The sequence below is a fragment of the Seriola dumerili genome, unplaced genomic scaffold, assembly GCF_002260705.1.
Source record: "Seriola dumerili isolate Sdu_G_001 unplaced genomic scaffold, Sdu_1.0 BDQW01000002.1, whole genome shotgun sequence".
Lineage (NCBI taxonomy): Eukaryota > Metazoa > Chordata > Actinopteri > Carangiformes > Carangidae > Seriola > Seriola dumerili.
In genome coordinates, this window is record NW_019174257.1 from 4,127,483 (window position 1) to 4,148,034 (window position 20,552).

The following is a 20,552-nucleotide window of genomic DNA, read 5'->3' on the forward strand; positions in this document are numbered from 1 at the left end:
TTGACTCCATCCCAGGCCACGCTCTTGCAAACCATCAGACTGCTAATTTTGTAGGCTAACCGTATTTGCTGATGTTACAAGTATCAGACTAGTCATGAATTTAGACCAAAGACCAAAGTTATGTTAAGATTATAAAATACAAAAATTTGTGAAATTTTTTTTGACTGTATAGTCATAGCTGATGTAGGTTATAATCTTTAGTTTAGTTAATTTAAAGTGAACAGAACATCAGTAAATGATGCTAAGTTGCTGTTGAACAACTTGACCTCCAGAGCTAAAGCGCACTCTGCTGCTTTATTGTTACTGCTCACTTGGCTGTAGCTGATTGTACTGGACTGGATCAGGTACAAATTCAAAGCAGCTAAAAAGAAATTTTAAACAAAAACTCTTATTTATTCATTTTTTATTGTTTTTTTCTACTTGACTTAAGGGTTGGTGGAATCGATGGAATAACTCATTGCAGCACCAGCAGTAAATAATTTGTTCCAACCTTCTGGGCTGCAGAGGGGTTCATAACAAATCTAATAAAGTTAGATTAATTGAAATTATCTTTCTTACATAAATGCAATGTTAAATGGTACATGTACATGTACATGTACATGTACCTGGCAGCTTTCATCCTCGAATCCAATCGTCAGGTTAACCCATTAATATAAAATCAATCACTTCAATCTGATCTCATTTCTTTTTTAGTGGTTCAGGTTATTAAAATTTGCTGTGATTCCTCATTAACGTTGTATTCAGAGCCTCTGAAGACAACTATTTGTTCTGGAAGTATTCTTTTTTTACAATTTGTAGAAGAAGAAAATAATACTGTAATCATTCACCAAGTCAACAGGGCAGGAAAATTATTTCATTTCAAATCCATACTGCTAATTAAGAGAGAGAAAATTGCTTCCAGTCTCTAAATAATCAAAACACATAAGCCTGAGGCAAGATGATTTCAGTTTACTGAGCTGTGTGTCAGGCAGACTTCTGTAAATCTCCTCCACTAATCACACAGCCTCATGTATGCTGATTGCCTATTCACTGACACTGGTAAGTAATTTCATTACCAGGCATTTTTAATGAACTTCCAGTAAGTATTCCTCATTTCAGTTATAACAGAGGCAGCTGATAAGAGTGAATAATTGAATAGTGCACAGATATCGCATAGCATCTCTGTTTTTCATAAATAATGAATCACCCCTGAGCAGATGTTAACCTGACAAGGCCGATGCATGTTAATAAGTGATTACACTGACCTTTCACTCTCTCTTACACACATCATTTTCACTGGGTTTCACAAAGATTCTGTTGATGTGTTCTTAACCTATACATCTCTTACTCCTCAAGTGACATCTGCAGATCATGATATACTGTTGAACAACAAAGTTAACATGTTATATTTTCAATTGCGTTGGATTGTCCAGTACATCTGGAGGAAAAGATGAAAAGAAGACAATCTTGTATGAATACTTTTTTTGTGCAATGCCTCCATCTGAGCCAAATAATGGCAGAAGAATGGCGATGCGGAAAATGGAGCTAGCGACAGGACAGACAGGAACATGAAGTCATAAGCACAAATACCATTAGAACAGAAAAGACTGGTCTATTTAAATGGCCGTGTCCAGTTTCCACAGATGCATTCTAAATCTGACATGTATATGTTTGCAGCTGTATTTTATTAAATTTTTTTCTAAACGCGTGATGTGAGTATAGGAACACAGCGAAAACTTTGCTCTAACTTCTAAGATCATGGCAGGGATCCAATTTCACTCTTAGAAATATTATTCATCTACCTTAGCTCTGGCAAACTGCAAACATTCCTGACACTGAGGACATTTAAAAAGTCCATTTTAAAGTCTCTCACAGTGGTAAATTCTAAGAGGGTGACACACTGAGCTGTAGTATTGAATTTCTTGTTTTGGGCACCGTGGTGTCAGTGTACGCCCAGTTAATGGCCATGACAGCATGATGGTTTGTCCTTTCAGTTAAATCCATTATTTCTGACATTGTTTCACATATCAGCTGCCTGAGATGCCTGGAGGTTAGAGGGTGAAAGACCAATGTCAGTTATCAAGTGACTTTAAAGTTGCATTAGGCGGGTTCACACATTGTTGTTTTAAATGACAAAACATCTAATATGCTGTCTTGCATTGTATATGTATCAGGAATCTAGATAGTTTCCAGAAATTATGTAACATTCCTGTAAAAAAACAAGACATGTTTTGACATATGTTATACTAATTTCAGTTTTTCTATGTAGGCCTTATTCTACTGTAAAATAATTAAATTATTTAAATATAGAGGAGGAGGATACTGCCCATATCACCTCATATCAACATATATATGTCGTCAACATCTAGCCTCAAACAACTGCCACAGACTTTACCCAATGCTAAAGGCTCATGGGGAGGTCTTTACCAGCAATATCTTGGACTGTTTTGACTGATTACAACCATATTAGAGTGAATACAATCAATATATCACGCAGCAAACCACATATAGTAACTGTGGTTGGTTGATTGAATGGGTTGATTTCTCAGAAAAGGGACCCAGGAGCATGACACGATGTAAAAATGTTTTACTTCGGAAATGACTAAATAAAAAAAAATAAGGGAGAAAATGAGAAAAAGAGAATAAAATAATCTCTACTGAGGCCCAGTTTTTATTGAGGCATTGTTGCAAATCCTTGAATCCTCTCATTCAAGAATAATGTCCATGATTTTATTAAAGCAGCTTCAGCATAATTATTCATGGCTAGCAATCCCTTTTGTTACGAGTTGAGATTTGTAGAGTTTCAGCTTTTAGCTAAAACTGTTTCACCATCACGGTATACTGAGGTACAGGTAAGAAGGCACTGGAATATTACTGATAGATAAATCTGATCTTGAAATTGCTGCAATAACCACAATGTATATAAAGGACATGAATTATGAAATGTGATAACTGGTACATATTAACCTAACATCCATTAAATAAAGACGATTCACGGTAGTTGCTGATTTATGGATTATAGTCACAGATATGTTGAGCTCAGCTAGGAAGATAACCGTACTACTATAATTCAGTTTTTCACGCTTAACCTATATTCTTCCTGCCGGGAAATAGATTTACTGTTTTATTCTGTTTTCACCACTCATCTTTAACCAGGATCACTGAGAAATCTCATAGACATACTATACTGTTGGCTGTCCACAAAGAGCCCAAATACAAGGCATGAGTTTACCGTGTTAGCTGGTGCTGTGTTAATGCTGAAAAATGTCCTGATAAATGATGTATGTGAATAAAAAATTTAAAAAATGTCTAAATTTGTCTAAAAATGTCTAAATCTTTAGATTTAATAGAAAACTTTATGGGAACCAGTGTGGAGAAGAAGTGCTAGTCATAGTGTAATTGCAAGTACAAAGTATTTTATTCACTAAATGAGGTAAGAAATGGCCTTGCCCCAAATTGTTTCTTATGAAATGGCTGAATTGATTTCTCAGGATTAGTGCGGCTATGGGGAACATTTGACTTGGCACAAAATTTGTCAGTCCAGGTGTAGTGAGTGAATGAATGGGCACTAATTTTGCAATTTGAGAAAAAAAATCTTATAAATTATAAAAGGAAAACAGTGGTACCACGGGAAGAACTTAACAAACATAGGCAATTTGGGTGGAAGAGACAGGATAATATGAACGCGGTAGCTACCCAAAACACCTGATAAAATGTTTGGTCATTAATCCAATAAACTGTTATAGGTGGCTTTGATGGGGTTTTGCTGAATAATTCAACACGGCTTTTTGGTGGCTGTGTAATGATGATAATGATGACTAGTCACTGTATTATCAAATTGCAGCAACTGTCAATATTATTGGTAGTGTTTATCATCGTTGTTGGTAAAATCATGAGGGTATGACACAAAGAACAAAATATGCACCTGGTAATTTTTGTTCTGTGACAGTATTTGTAAGATGAACATTGGTATTAAGCGGTCTTCCAACTCTCTTTCATGAGACCAGTGGGAGCCTAAGGTCCTTCCTGTGTTTTGACAGATAACTATGCAGGTGACATGAGGTGGATAGCAACACAGCAATTTATGCAAATTTCTCAAATCATCCCACCAACCTACAGGCTTGTTATGGCCTTCTTATGTATGTGTCAAACCATTCTCACTCTCAGGTCCTCAAATAATGATGTTTTGCAGGTTGTCCGCATTTGAGGACCTGGGAATGAGAATGATTGACATCAGAGTGGGCAATGCCAACACAAATAACCGCACAAAACATTTATAGCTTTGTGAGGCTATAATTAGGCAAAGCAGTGCAGTGGATAGAAATGGAAGCATTCATAGTTTAAAGCATTATCATAATCATTATAACTAAAATATACATAAGGTCAAACAAAGACATATAATTAATTTACCATCGGCAAAGCCAGATGAAAAGTCAGTAGGATTCATCTTATTTCATGGCCATAGCTGTCGAGACATTTCACAAAAAATTCCAAAATGTTGACCTGCCAGTGGCACTAGAGGAAAAGCCAGAGGATAGGCTACAAAATTTTATGTTAATCTATGTAATAGTTGTAGAAATATTTAAATACTCACAGAGCCATCCCTTCGCTGCTAGTGTAGCAAAAACATTAACTGGCTTCTCACCCCTGCATCTTCAACAAGGAATGCCATCAGCATGGCATACAGACTTTACAAATCACAAATTAGACAATGGCTAAAAAAGGTGGCTCAGTTGGGAGATCAGGGAGACATGTTTTGCCCCACAGGGTCAGCTAGTCAACTGTGCTTATGTAGATAGATTGATGTCACCCAGGATGAGCCAACTGCCTGCTAATGCCCTTGGCCACAGATTCAGTCGCCACCTCAGCCAGATATTCGTATGCACACACAGCCACCTTTCACACATCAGGCCATTTCCTCTCAGATCCACCTGATCCAAAACAAGGAAAAGAGAAGTGAATAGGCTTTTTATTAAGTCTATCATTTGTTGGATGGGTGGATGTTGTTTGTTGGATGATTTGTGGAATAGTTCAACATGGATGTTGATATATTAAATAGGTATCGTACATATGTTTGAACTCACATCCTGGCAGTCACTGGAACATGATCCACGATGCTCACTCTTCTTGATTACTGGAGGTTATTAATAAACAGCATATTAATGCCGAGAGTCAACAGTGTCTGTGTCACAGCTGCCATGTCAGACACGTGCTGCTCATGGGACATTTGATCAAGTCATGAGCGAGGGAGGGAAGATAGTAGCGAGGACGGGACAATTTAAAGGCCATTTCATAAATATGAGCAGGTTGTCAGATGGAGGCTACACACAATGCATTTTAATTTTTACTTTTCTCCCTTTCCCCCCTTAGAGGCCCTGTTGTGTACAAGCAGCATTTCACAACAATTTTCCTTTCTCTAAATTTGTTCACTTGGAGGCTCTGTTAGAAGTTGTAAACACAACAGTGACATATTATCGCTAAGTGTGTCCATCTGGTGCTGGGTATGTGTTCTACAGAAGTTTTATGACAGCTGGAAATTTTCTCTGAAAATATTGAATAGTGCAGCTTGAAGCTATTAATGCTAAAAATGTATGATTTCATGGCAGCCTGTCACTGCCTGTGTGCCTGGCATTCACATGAAGTGTCCATTTGAAATGAAATTGTATTAAAGAAGTTTTCTTTAATTGGATTTTTTCATGTGAAACTAGTATGTCTAGTGATGTTTGCAAGACTGAAAATACTTTACTTCCTGGCTACTAATTATATGGCACTTTGAACCTGTGACGTCAACTTCAAGAACAGAGAGTTTACCTGTGAAAGTTTGGAGATACATTCATGAGACTGATGAGTAATTGTTTCATTGTTTGTGTTCCAGTCAACATACGGTACACTGTGTCTCTTCACTCTGTGCCTTTTATTGTCTCATAACCTTCGTGTTTGAATGTGTGTTTCTCTCTCAACAGTCTGTCTCTACAAGACATTTGTGCAACAACACTGAATCACAGCCAGGTGGTTATTCACAGCAAACATCACTGTTTGCGAACGGTGACCCATTGACCAACCAACATAGACACAGCTTGGACTCATTTTGACAGTATCACAGTTGGGCTGAAAATCAGTGTATGACTAAGAACCTGCACTGAAACTTCTAGGATGTTTTTGTAACTCCCACTTGGTGTTTTCTCTCAAGCAAAGCGATGACTCCTGTTGAATTATATGTTCTAATGGGGTTCTCTTAACTTCCTTTATGTTGCTCTCCGCAGCACACAAAGTGGGAAATCAAACCTAAATGAGAGACCAGTGAAGGCTTCTGTTGAATCTCTCTTGTGGGCAAAGAGTCTAGCCTTTAATTGATCCCACTGAGATTATGCAATGCAATCCCGTTCATCTTTGCTCCATTGGCAAGTGAAATGTGTTTGGGCAGACGAGAGGACTATGGTTTATGAAGTTTGTGGAGCAATAATGGCAACTGAATCTTGAGCTTAACATCAGTTATGAGCCAACTGAAGGAAATTATTGTGAGTGGCTCCATATGGAAAATCTTCAGTCTTCAAAAATACCTCCTGCTTCTGAAAAAAATACCCTAGATTGTGTTATGACTTCTCTGTATTTCCATCATTGCATCATTGTGACACGATACTTTATACTGTCATTAATTTTTTTTTCTATTGTCCACCAATACTGATCCCGCATCGTTGAAACTAAATAGATAAAGCACACAGTAGTTAGACACATGTAATTTGTTGATAATGTCCAGTGTCATATTGAAGCCAATGTTGACTGTTCTTTCTTTTTTCTGGAGACACAGTAAGTGAAATTTATCACATGCATACTGGTCTCTAGAAACCAGCTGTGTTTGACTGCAAAGTCATTTTTAAGTGAACCTCACATTTAGCTCTTGTTCGCTAATTTGAATTGATTTGATACCTTTTTTTTCTTATTTTTTTTCAGCCTGCAGCTACAGGATAGGTTGCAGCACTTAAAGTTATGAAATCTTGAAATGTTTTCCACTGACACAATGAAGCTCTGGTGACAAATGGGGAATACATTCTACCTACGCCAGTTTGTTTTCATTTATTTAAATTTTATTAACATCATGAAAATACCTAGCAACATTTTTCTTTTTCTTTTTTTTTTGTTCTTTGAAATTAGACAGGAATCACAGAGGGAGGAGGATGACGTGGCCTCGTACTTTTGTGTAGGTACATTGCACTGTATATTTTCATCACAAACGCAAAGCAGAAGGAACAAGTCACATCATATGAAATTTTTTTTTTTTTTTTTTTTCTTCTGAAAAACCAATTATTCCACCGAAATGAGTTTCCTCCGCAGGGTGGCCGGGCTCAGCCTTAGAGATAGGGTGAGGAGCTCGGTCATCCGGGAGGGACTCGGAGTAGAGCCGCTGCTCCTCCATGTCGAGAGGAGCCAGTTGAGGTGGTTCGGGCATCTGGTGAGGATACCTCCTGGATGCCTCCCCGGGGAGGTGTTTCGGGCATGTCCCACCGGGAGGAGACCTCGAGGCCGACCAAGGACACGCTGGAGGGATTATATCTCGCAGCTGGCCTTGGAACGCCTCGGGATTCTCCCGGAGGAACTGGTGGAAGTGGCTGGGGAGAGGGCCGTCTGGACCTCTTTGCTGAGGCTGCTGCCCCCGCGACCCGGATCCGGATAAGCGGGAGACGACGAGACGAGACGAGACGAGACAATTATTTCTGATATTGCATAAATCACATTGGGGATCTTGAAAACATGCTGAGCACTTCACAACCATGACTTTTGATGCATTGACATAAGATGATATACAGTATAACTGTAGACAGTACAGTATAGACTGTTAGTCTAAGTGGATGGTTCATAATGAATCCCCCAAACCCAAACATACAGCCAGTCCATACAGGCACAGTGTGTGTGTTCAGCCTTCATGATGCCCCCAGAATGTGTAACCATCACACATATGATATATCCTACAGTGCTCATCTTGTCTTTATTGCTAATTGAGTTTCCTTTACGGAATGAACATCCCTCTGGTGTGCATCAACAGCTACAGCTGAATGCAAAGGCAAGATACTAGTTCTGTAGAACTGATTTACTGTCAGGAAAACCACTCACACATGTGTGCCACAGGCGATCCACCATGATCTGAACTGATATTCTGCATTTACATTATGTGAGAATGAGCTATCTGCTGTGAAGCTCCTCTGTCCTAAAGTATAACAATCATAGTACCATATCCAATGGATATCTAAGTAAAAGATCTATGGAGAGTGGAAAAAAAAAAAAGTTTTTATTCTCCTTATATATTTATCTATTTATTTATTTTTGTCAAACATACTGTATTTTAAGGCTATTACATTTCTGTTTGTAATTCAGTTAAATTTTTTTTGCAATTTCATAGTGTTGCCTGGTGTCTATAAAACACTACTTTTATGGTAGCTATGCTCCTTAGGTTTTGTGTCTGAAGACCATTCATTTCATAAAAACAGCCAGAAAAAGCTCTGTTGAGGCTGTAATCCATGAAATCTTTAAAAAGGGAATATAAATGTCAATGTAGTGCACAGAGATTACAGACGCGCTCAGTTGGGTAAAGAGGAATGAAGAAGGATAAACTGAAGATATTATAGCTATGATAGGAAGGCTGGCTCACACAGTGACAAAAGCAGCTTCAGTACTGGGTGACCAGCTGTTGGTGTTGGGGGAAACGCTTTGTGACAGGTGGTACAGGATGACTGCAGACGCCTTTGTGGCCACTGAACCCCAGGATCCAGCTGCACAGGCAGTCGGCACAGTGTGGGAGCTGTGATAAGAAAATGTAGATTGCTGAAATGTTGCTCAGCATTAATGCACACACACGCTCCCAGACAGATGCACACATCTGCCCATGTTGAAAAACATCCCCATTCAGCTCAACAACATGCACACTCCCACACACAGACAAACACACAAACAATATATGTATTGTCCATATCATGATATAAATGTATATATCCATAGTGTTATTTGCTGCTGACCATATGTGAACATGTTTACATGAACGTGCTAAGTGGGTGTTAAGCTTTCAGTGGCCATCTGTCTATTGAACTGACCTCTTATGAGACTGTTAAAATGAGCTACAGTACTACAGTATGTCAGCATTCAGTGCCGAAGCAAAAAAGTCGAGTGGGTTTTCTTTTAACCATAAAAATCGTTCCCTAACCTTAACAAAGTACTTAGTCGATAATTAAAGCTCCACAAAGCAATACTTTTATTTTAGCAGTGAAATGAGTGTAATGTGAGCAAATCCACAAAGAAGTCTGTCTGACCTGCAGGGAAAACACTGAGGCCTGTATTTTCTGCCAAATGAAATTCACAAGTGGTTGAGAACAGGATCGTGAGCAAATGCCAGAATAGTCAATTCAACCTGAGATCTGCAACTCAAGGACACAACTCATCTCCAGACACTGCTGGAGGAAATATAGAGGCTTTATAAGTGGAAATGTAAGTTCAGCTCGTCTGCCTGCGCAAACTCAGGTGATTGGAGCCAAATGTTGTAGTTACTCATGTCTAGTTAATTTGCTTCTTAGATGAAAAAAAGATCTGCCTTAACAGGCCAGCATGAGATGCAAATATCTGTATTCTGTCTTAAAATGGGGGATTTCTGTCATCAATTACCGTTCTCACTAAAATGATGAGCAAATTATTTTTGAAAAAAAGAATGAACAAAACCTCCAGACACTTTATTGATTTTTGCTTCTCTTTGTGCATTTAAAACAACCAAATGTTAGTTTCCCCTACATCCCTCTTGTTTTTTTTAACATCCATATCTTATAAAATGTATTAAATATTCTATTGCAATTTTAGACCTGGATATTAAGAAAGCAACTACAAAACTGTATCTGGGGTATTCTTGGATATTGAAAAAGCGTATGAGTCCATATGGAGAGGGGGTGCTGTTATTAAACTCCATAATGCAGGTGTAAATGGCAGAATTTTTATTGGATGAATCATAGATCTATTCAGGCTAGAATTTGGGCATCTTTCAAAAAAGATAAATGGCATCTTTCAAAAAGTTCACCAAGGTTGGCAGGTCTTACTTTGCAGATGATAGCACCGTAAGGAAAAATGTTGGTCATTTGTTCTCTCAAACTCAAAAGGCCTTCGAGCAGGTTGTTCAGTGGGCTGATCAGTGGGGATTTAGGATTTCCACTTCTGTAAGTAAACCTATGATCTTTGGCCTCAAGAAGAAAATGCCTGCTTCAAATCTTTCCATGTGTCACTGAGTGTCACTTAGATAGAGTGGAGGTCATTAAATTTCTGTGTGTGTGGATGAATGAAAAGCTAAAATGAAAAACTCATATGTGCGTGAGTGTGAGAGAGTAAATAATATTCTTTACAGTTTAGCTGGAAGTGGAAGTTGTCAGGGGGGCTGAGAGAGACACTTTGCTCATGATTTATCGAGCCATGATCAGATCTAGTTTCGACTATGTGTGTGTTGTGTTTGGGTCAGCTGCTACATCTATTCTTAGTAAACTGGATCAGGTCCAGACAAAGGTCCTAAGAATTTGATGTGGAGCTTTTAGAATGAGGCCTATACAAGTCTTACTTGTGGAAATGGGGGAATAAGCTTTGAGAATCAGGAGAAACAAACTGGAGCTCCACCACTGGTTTAAGTTAAGTAGCCTTAATGCAGCTATGCAGAAAATGTCTTCTGGAGGATCACTGGGAATTTATAGGTAATGAGAGAAAGTCGAATTTCTTTCACCTCATAAAAAATATAAACACTGGCCTTGAACAAGATAATGTGATTGGGTCTGCCTGGTCCCCTCTTCCTTTCTGGTTTCTCCCTGAACCTCTACATTTAGCTTTGCTTGTTCAGGTGTGTAATAGAAAGCTTCCATGTTGTCATGTTTATAAATATGTAAATTAATTTCAGAGGGAGCATATATAGATTTTTTACCAATGGATCAAAGGACTCGGCCTCTGGGAAGACTGTGCTAGGTGCTAGGGATGTGATTAATCTGCAGATCCAGCAGAGCATCTGTATATCTTCATCACACATCAATTTGCCTGTTTTTTTTTTTTTGTTTGTTTTTTTTTTGCTGAGCTATACTGGCAAGTTTATGGGCCATATGGTGGCTGGTCAAGAGCTGGTCAAACCTCCTTAAAAGTATCATCTGTTTGGATTCTGTGGCTGCCTTGTTGGTTTTGAGAGATGGGACATCCCGGGGGCCTGCCCAGACCTATTCCATGAGATTTTGCGCCGCTTGTTGAGGATCATGATTGTCATGTAACTTTGGCTTTTTATGGATAAGTTTTTGACAAATTGGCTAAAAAATCTCTGTTAAGCGAAACTGTTGATCTGACGGTTCTGTTGTGAAAATTTGCATTTGCAAAGACCAATAAGAGCTTGGAAAAGAGAGTGGAAAGAAGAGCAGAGGGGTCAGCTTTATTTCTCTCTGCAGCCATTTGTTAAAGAAAGAGGCTCAAGATAAACTCTGGAGGGAGGGATGGTGTTCTAACTAGGCTGAGACTGGGACATTCTTCATTGTGGTCTGTAGCCAGCTATTTGAAAGTCGTAGGCAAACATCCAGGCGGTCTAGGTCAGTATGGAAATTTGGAATCAGCCCAGCATGTTGTATTCTCATGTAACATACACATATGTGAAAGGCAACAGTTTCAGGGAGTTGTCACATCTGGGTCTTAAATTTTTGTCTTTCAAATCGTTTTTTTTCATTTGAAAAGAATCCCCATTTTATTGGTAGAGCAGTCTTAAAATTTCTCCATTCAAAAATACAGGATAAGTGAATTGTTGCCAGTGGAGGGCAGCATTACGCCTTTCAGTGCAGCCTAACGCCTGCCCCCAATTCATCAGAAGAAGAAGAAGAACGTCCTCTACTAGTGTCTCCGGTGGACACGCAGCGTAGCGTGTTACCTTCTTATCATTCCCCTGGTGCTTTCTCAAAGCCTGAGCCTGAGGTAGGTCCACAAAGATGTGCCCATTAATGATGAATATTTTCTCACGTAGCTGCTGTTTGATGCTACAATTAAATAAGTGCTGACGGCACTTCCCTAGCTGTTACTGACGCGGAGCAGCGCATACATCAGGAAAACTTGCTATTTATTTAGCCTCAGAGTGTCTCCATTGATATATTTAACCATAACACTGTCACTGTGCGTTTGTGTGTAGTGGGTATGTCTGTGCAGATTCTGTGATTCCCATCACAAGTTCCCATAGTTCAAGATGTATTTATTTAAGAGAAGAAGAAAAAAACAGCTAAACAAACGAGCAAGCAAAACAAAAGGGATTTAGTTTTTAATGATAAGAGACAGAAAAGCTGCAAATTCTCACAATGGAGAAGCTAGACTTAACGAATGTGTGCTATTTATGTATTAAAAAACCTTTTTTCTTTCCTTTTTTAACATCTTTTTATCTAGCACAGATGGCAGCGAAGCATGCCAAGCCCAACTTCAGTCAATCTCAAGTGTCTGAGATGGTGAAGAGGCTGTTCAAGCTGACGCCATCAGAAATTCGCTCTTTACCCAGCTACGATGACCAGAACTTCTACATGGCGCCTGTGGAGGGTGGCGAGTACGTCCTGAAGATCATGAACTCAGAAGACAGTAAGAACCCTAACCTGGTTGAGGTGCAGACGTATGCCATGTCTTTCCTGCACCAGAACGGTCTTCCTGCACAGACAGCCCTGCCCACCGCCTCAGGACAGCTCATGAGTCTGGAAGAAATAGGTACGGGACAAGTCACACCATCCAGACTTGAAAAATAATGTCATCAAACACAAAGATAAATGTCCTCATAGAAGACGTCATATGCTATTTCTTAAAATTGCATTCACATAGGTAGTTAGAGCATCCTCCACAGCAGCCTCACAGTCAGTATTTGTCAGCCAGGTGTACATTCAATTCATTCTGTTTTGATTGATTTCAAAACTATTCATAGCAGTTTCTCGGTCAGCATTAACTTATGAATCCCCCATAAAATAACATGCAGTTTGCATTGCAAGAAACCTTTTAAATGTATGGGAGTTACCCCAGAAATAAGAACAATCCATGCATGAAAACACTTCTCAGCTGAAACAGCTGGAGGTTTTGAGTGGAGGACTTTATGAAATACACATGAGCTTTGCAGCTAAATATTCAGACGTCTCTCTTACATCCAGATTATTTTGACTGTGGCCATTATTGTTTATACAATCATATCAATTAATTGCAAAGCTATTGCTCTCCTGTGGAAATGTATGAAGATGAAATTTAATGACATACAATTTAATTGATTAAATTGTAAACTGTCGTCTAGATGTCAATAAAGAAATAGGCAGAATGATCTTTTGTGTGCCGCATAAAACTCCAGAGTTAGTTATACCATGGGCTATAAATGTTTTTTTTTACTGCTTAACTGTACAACATTACCGTCATTACATAATCATATTAATTTATGGCAGGGTTAGGGTTACTGTTAGGGAGTTGGTGCATTGTTGTTGCAGCTGTGGCTCAGGCGGTAGATCGGGTCGTCCACTCATCAGAAGGTCAGTGATTCGATCCCCAGCTCCCCCAATCAGTCCGCTGGTTGAAGTGTCTGTCCTTGGGCAAGATACTGAACACCGAATTGCCCCTGATGTCTTGTATGTGTGATAAAAAAAACGCTGAATGTATAGAAAAAGTGCTGTGTGAGTGAATGGGTGAATGTGGCTTATAGTGTAAAGCACTTTGAGTGGATGACGAGACTAGAAAAGAGTGCAGTCCATTTACCATTCCAATTATTTTGTATTATGCACTGTGTTATAAGTAAAGGGTTCATAATATTTGGAAATTAAAGTACTGCTGTTTGCTTTTTATTTAATGTATTATTTCCACACTCCCATACGATACTGTGATGATATTTATTGATCACTGAGAGGAAAATTAGTATTTTTACCTGTTCTTGTACCACCTGCCGCACGAGCATTTATTCATGTACGTTGTAAATGTAAACGGCATCTTCAATTTACAACATGTAGCTTGTTTGACATTTGATAGAAACATATCTATAGGATATTGTACATTGTCCAACATCCTTATGTTTGTGAGCATTGTGAACATGCTGAGTAGTTAGAATTGGCCCCCGGTGTAGATGCTGTTTCAGAGAGCTCATAAAGATAAGTGGTGAGCTACTTAACTTTTGGAGGAGGTACACTAACACATCCTGCCTCAAGCCAAGAAAATATTTCACTTTAATATTAATACTCACTCACACACACCCAAGTGATGACGAGTGTTCCTGTTAGCAAGGCCACAACATACAGGTCATACTTTATGAGGGGTGAGGGAAATTGCTGTAATACTAATCCATGAATTTGCCTTTGGCAGATTGTGGCTATGGCTGTCAGAAGTACCTGGTGCGGCTGTTGACTTATTTGCCTGGAACTACTATTTCCAAGGTTCCTTTAACACCACAGTTACTGTATGAAACTGGGAAGACAGCAGCCAGAATGGACAAAATCCTGCAAGAGGTATAAACATGACACCACTCCAAAACTGTGAGATCATTTACTTTGCTATGTATTAATACTAAATCAGTTCATTTAGCCACTAAAGTTTCACCCATATGTTCATTATTTCAGTATCTAATTCAGATAAGGTAAGATACAGCAGGGAAAGTAAGTATTGAACAAATTTTTCTCAGTAAATACATTTCTGATGGGGCTATTGAGATGAAATTGTCACCAGATGTCGGTAACAACCCATGTAATCCACACATACAAAGAAATCTAAACATATATGTCCATAAATTAAGTTAGGTGTAATAAAGTGAAATGCCCCCTATCAGTGCAAATTAATATCAGCTGGTTTAGTCCTAGTTGATGGCCTATAAAAAGGTTTCTCATTAACAAGGTTTCACACAATGGGCATCTCATAATGGGTAAAAGCAAAGAGCTCTCCCAAGACCCTCGCAACCTTATTGTTGCAAAACATACTGATGGCATTGGTTACAGACGTATTTCTATACTTCTGAATGTTCCAGTAAGCACCGTTGGGGCCATTATCCGGAAGTGGAAAGAACATCATTTCACCATAAACCGGCCGCGACCAGGTGCTCCTCGCAAGATTTCTGACAGAGGAGTCAAAAGAATAATCAGAAGGGTTGTCCAAGAGCCAAGGACCACTCGCAGAGAGCTTCAGAAAAACCTGGAATTAGCAGGTACAGTTGTTTCAATGAAAACAATAAGTAATGCACCATGCGCCATGGCCTCTATGCACGCTCACCGTGCAAGACTCCATTGTTGAAGAAAAAGCATGTTGAAGCTTGTTGAAAGTTTGCTGCACAACATTTGGATAAGACTATGAAATACTGGGAGAATAAAGTCTGGTCAGATGAGACCAAAATTGAACTCTTTGGATGTCATAGCACACACCATGTTTGGAGGAGAAATGGCACTATACATCACCCCAAAAATACAATACCAACAGTGAAGTGGAGGTGGGAACATCATGTTGTGGGGCTGTTTTTCAGCATATGGTACTGGAGGACTTCACAAAATTGAAGGAAGGATGAATGGAGAAATGTACCGAGACATTCTTGATAAGAATCTGCTGCCATCTACCAGGATGCTGAAGATTAAACGAGGGTGGACATTTCAGCAAGACAATGATCCCAAACACACAACCAAGGAAACTCTCAATTGGTTTCAGAGAAAGAAAATAAAGCTGCTAGAATGGCCCAGTCAATCACTCGACTTGAAGCCAATTGAAAATCTATGGAAAGAACTGAAGATCAGAGTTCATAGAAGACGCCCCCAGAACTTTCAAGATTTGAAGACAGTTTGTGTGGAAGAATGGGCCAAAATCACACCTGAGCAATGCATGTGACTAGTTTCTCCATACAGGAGGCGTCTTGAAGCTGTCATTACCAACAAAGGCTTTTCTACTAAGTTATGAATAAATTTCAGTAAGCGTGTTCAATATTTATTCCCTGTATCATTCCACTTTATTACACATAACTTAATTTATGGACATATGTTTTGGTTTCAGTTCACAACTGACAATTGACTTATGTCTTGTACTGTTTTTTTCTTTTCTTTTTTTTCTTTCCAGATGGAACACCCTCATCTCAATTTGCTGCAGAGGGAGAAGTTCATATGGAGTCTGTCAAATCTCACCCTCCTGGAAGCATACATCTATGTATTAGATGGAGATCCTCTTCAGGAGATTGTGAAGTCCGTCATTCATCAGTACAAGACCTCTGTGGTCCCGAAACGCCCCGATTTCCGCAAGTGTGAGTTTGATATCCACTCATTAGATTCTCTCCTAAATACTTTTGGCTTTCCCGTGAAAGATGATCTTTTATTACTATTACACTGTCAAAGTGAAATTGTTTAGGGTGAGCATGAGTGCACTTTTTTGACACCTCTATTCATCACATTCATATATATTTAAAACCAGTGCACCAGGGAGCTGGTCGTACAAATACTCCTTCATTCTGCTCTATGCACCTCCCTTGACACAGCTTTGTTCAAATGGTTCTCATTGGCGGCTTGTGTGCGGTCATCAGAGACCAGATATGTTGTTGAATACGCGAGTGATAATGTATTTCAGTTCCCATCAACATCATTTTATTTATTTCTTTTCCCAGGCATTAACCATGGCGACTTCAATGACCTCAATGTGCTTGTGCAGCCTGATGAGAGTGACGGCTACAGGATTTCCGGCATCCTTGACTTTGGGGACATGAACAGTGGCTACTACATCCATGAGCTAGCCATCAATATCATGTACATGATGACGGAGCATCCTAACCCCATTGAGGTGGGTGGACCGGTCCTCGCGGGCTGGGAGAGCATACTTCCTCTCAAAGAGGCGGAGAAAGAATGTCTCTATGTGCTGGTGCTGTCCCGCTTCTGCCAGTCTTTGGTGTTAGCTCGTTACTCTGTGACCTTGCATCCGGAAAATGCAGAGTATCTGATGATTTCATCAAAGAGGGGAATCTCCATCTTCCATCAACTCTTTGAGCTCGGAAGGGAGCAGGTGGAGAAGGTGTGGTTTCAGAGTGCTGCTCAGTTCAGTGACAGAAAGTGAGGAATATGTGAGGGAAGCCATTCACAAGCCACACAATAGGAATATTGCACTGTGGTTTTTGCCCAGATGAATAACAATTTTTAGGATCACCGGTTGAAAATAGACAATAGATGATGTTTCCAGTGAAAATGATAATGCTGCAATGTGTCTGGATTAGATATACAAGAAAAAACATCTCTACAATTACCTAATAACTCATCAGGAAGGGTCATTATTTCTGGCAATGATAATTGACCAGTCAGTACATTTAAGTAACTGAATCATGTTTAATAAGTGCCTAAAGTCGTTAGGGTTTTACACTTCACTGGGCTTGTGTACCAAGGTGCTACTCTATGGTAACAAACCAGTGGGATGGACATCAACCTAAACGGTGCAAGCAATGTCTGTGTCCTGAGTCACTCCTCGTCTACTGTAGAGGGCAGTATTTTTACTGTCTGTCATTTTTGCTTGGCATTTTACAGATACAAAAATTAACAGTTGAATGACACTACAGCTGCCAGCGATGAAGCAAAATGACAGTGATTAATAAGTGAAAAACACTATAGATTAAGCTATTGTCTATTATATAGGGAGTAAATCAGTGAACAAGGGAGGGGTTTTTAAATAAATACTGCATAGCTGTGACAGGTTTGACAGGTTTATCAGTGTGTCCTTTTTATAATGGGGTGTACAGATGATGCAGTGGTTAAAGGTGCTGTCCACAAGGACAAAGAAACTGGGGTTGATTCCCTGTAGCTGGATGAAGTAACACAATCTGATGTGTGTTTGTGGAGGGGAAGGTTCACATCACATCTTGTGCCTTAAGTGAAATCCTCATGGGATGTATGCACACCATGTATCTATAGGTCCCTATAGTTGACACTATTTGTGTGCCACTAAAATCCATCAGTTCATGGTGCATCCTGACTGTAAGTACTTCCCTTTTTACTGTAAGTTTGTAATGGTAATGAAGCATGAATGACAAGGAGAGCTGAGATACAATGTCATAGGACAGACAACAGATCTTGCGCCTTGACAACTAAGTTTCATCTGGTTTGCCAAACAAGAGGATAAATTTAACACTCAGGTTACATCTCAATAAAGTGCAATAAGTCATAGGTTCAGATTAGCAGTCCTACAATATGGATTGTTGTCAAATCCTTTTTTAGTAGGAAATTTAGTGTACCTGAACTTTTTAAAATGTGTGTTTGATGCTTTAACTCAGTCCAAATGTTAATGGTAATACTTTTATTCCGTTCCATTTATCTCAATAAACGAAAGAACCATTTCTTTAAGAGTCTGTTAAAGTTTTTTTTCAATATGTTGACTTAAACCAGGTATGTGTGTGTTGGGGGTGACAAACAGTTATGGCAATTACCTTATTAGCTTTTGACCTTAGTCCATTTCTTGTGAACTGAAAAAGGCTTAGAAGTAGAAGTAGAGCAACATTACGCACTAGAAATATGCATGTGATAGACTGTCAAACAATTGAAAAGGACAACTGCAACTATCTCGTGTGTGTATATATATCTATCTATATGTTTTAATATTGCAGCTGATTGGTGTATATTGTAGGTGAAAAACTTACATTTAACAAGCAGTGTTATGTGAGGTCTGTGTCACCATGCTAGCATGCACAGTCATGAATCAGTCAGTTAAATATTCATAAGAACAACATGTGAGACCATGTTGTGCCTCTTTATGTCAGTAACATATTGTATAACTGCTGTATATCACTGGCATGTGACCAGTTCTAAATTTACCGCTCTACAACAGTTTCGTTCATAAATAACTCAACCCCTGCGCTGAGGTGTGTTCTTACTCACACATTTTTATCTTTATCTGTTATTTAGTAAATGATTAATTTGTACAATCTTTGACCTACTTGGTAAAACCATCTTTGAAGTTCAGTTGAGCTGAAAGGCCACTGAACCAGACTGAAAAAAAACTACAACAGAAAAACAGAGTGATTTCCTCACCAGCTCCTAGGTGTCATTTTGACATCTGTTATTTCTGTGACAAAAGCAAGAAGCAAAGCCACTGTAGGGATATATGTGAGATTTAGATTGGCCATTATAAAATGATGTTGATAATTGCTGCATCTGAAGTTAAGTCAGTAATATTTGGCAATTTAGTAACTATCATGGAGTGTTATTGCAGTATAACTTTACGCTACTGATTACATTTGGATCATGGGTTGTGCTTTTAAGTTGTGAAAATTGTTTAATTCTCATTGGCACGTATGTCCCAACAGATTCACATAACAAAGCTTTTTCTCTATGGTTGCACAAATTGCTCTAATCCAGTGTTATCCAAAGGAAACAACACACTTCGCCATCTCCCATGATTTCAGCAATCCTGCAAAACTCTAAACAAATACAGAAATCTCTTCAAGCTTCAGAAGCCAACACATTTTTGGAAAGCATAAAACAAAGAATCTGTGTCATTTCCTTGTTTGCTGGAGTCTTACAGCCGAGAGGTTCATCACATTAAATCCCTACAACATTTCACTTCTAACTCCTACACTATTATGCGTGCTCACACACTATGTTACAATAGATTACAGATTAGATTAGGTACACACACATCTTTTTTTATATGAATATTATAAATGAATTTTCTTGACATTTGATATAAATCACTGATTTTTAAGATCACTGAGCTTTACATTTTAGAGAATTTAATCTGCTATTTACGCTTGCATTATTTTGTTTAGAAATGTGGTAGAGTGTTAGGTAAAGTATATGTGTACTGTACAATATACCCTGCTGTCTTTACAGTTCTGGGTACAGTTCTGGTGTTATACTGCCCTCTGGTGGTCCTTAATGGTTCTACTTCCAGTGGGAGTATTGCAACATTTAAAAATGGACCAATTATGTTCATCAAGTGTTTTCAGGGATATGATTGTGGTATCGGACTTTCTGGCCAAAGGCAGATGTGGTACAATTTTCATTAAAATGTGTATTAATACTGAGTATGGTAGCGTTCCTAATAGTAATTAAAAGGTTATGTACCTTTTATTGGATTGAGGACCTGTAATCAGCACATGTATGATATGAAGACAGGAAGCCTGATATGTTGCCTCAGGCTAATATCAAACTTACACTTGTTCCACTCTGTGGAAGTCTTTGAATAAACTGACTTCAGGCTGTTTGCCAAAAAGTTTCAAAAACTTTGAATTGAATTGTAACAGTGGAAAAAAATATGAAGTCTGTGCAACTGCCAAATAGCAGAAAACATGGCTCTCAGTAGCATAGTCCCTTAACAGCCTCATATTCAGTAAATACTGTGCAGTGTGCGTGTCGTGTTTTACAAAGTAAGAATAATACATCCAAAATCACTGCTAAATCTGGCTACATTCGACATTCAACACACATACTGTAACAGTTGTTTACATGACATGATAGCACAATGTGTAATGTTTGTAATGTCTGTGTTACAGTGCATTTACCACTTCACTGCAATCATAGCAATGGTCTCTGTTAATGATAAGGAACCACATTGTGTTGGGGCATTGCGGCAGTAAGAATGAAAACATGAAACCTAGCCAA

General features: G+C 38.8%; 1 protein-coding gene across 2 annotated transcripts; it reads left to right on the forward strand.

Moving 5' to 3' along the window:
• The first annotated feature begins 11,845 nt into the window (after window positions 1-11,845).
• Window positions 11,846-18,253, forward strand: LOC111221554 (hydroxylysine kinase-like). 2 transcript variants are annotated; one of them, XM_022745109.1, is made up of 5 exons: window positions 11,846-11,931; window positions 12,391-12,699; window positions 14,317-14,459; window positions 16,042-16,222; window positions 16,580-18,253. In XM_022745109.1, exons 2-5 carry the CDS (start codon window positions 12,396-12,398, stop codon window positions 17,020-17,022), a joined length of 1,071 nt encoding a protein of 356 aa, XP_022600830.1. In that variant the 5' UTR covers window positions 11,846-11,931; window positions 12,391-12,395; the 3' UTR covers window positions 17,023-18,253. The 2 variants fall into 2 exon arrangements, with proteins under 2 accessions (XP_022600830.1, XP_022600758.1); XM_022745037.1 differs by having other exon boundaries at window positions 11,854-11,931; window positions 12,396-12,699.
• Window positions 18,254-20,552: the final 2,299 nt, after the last annotated feature.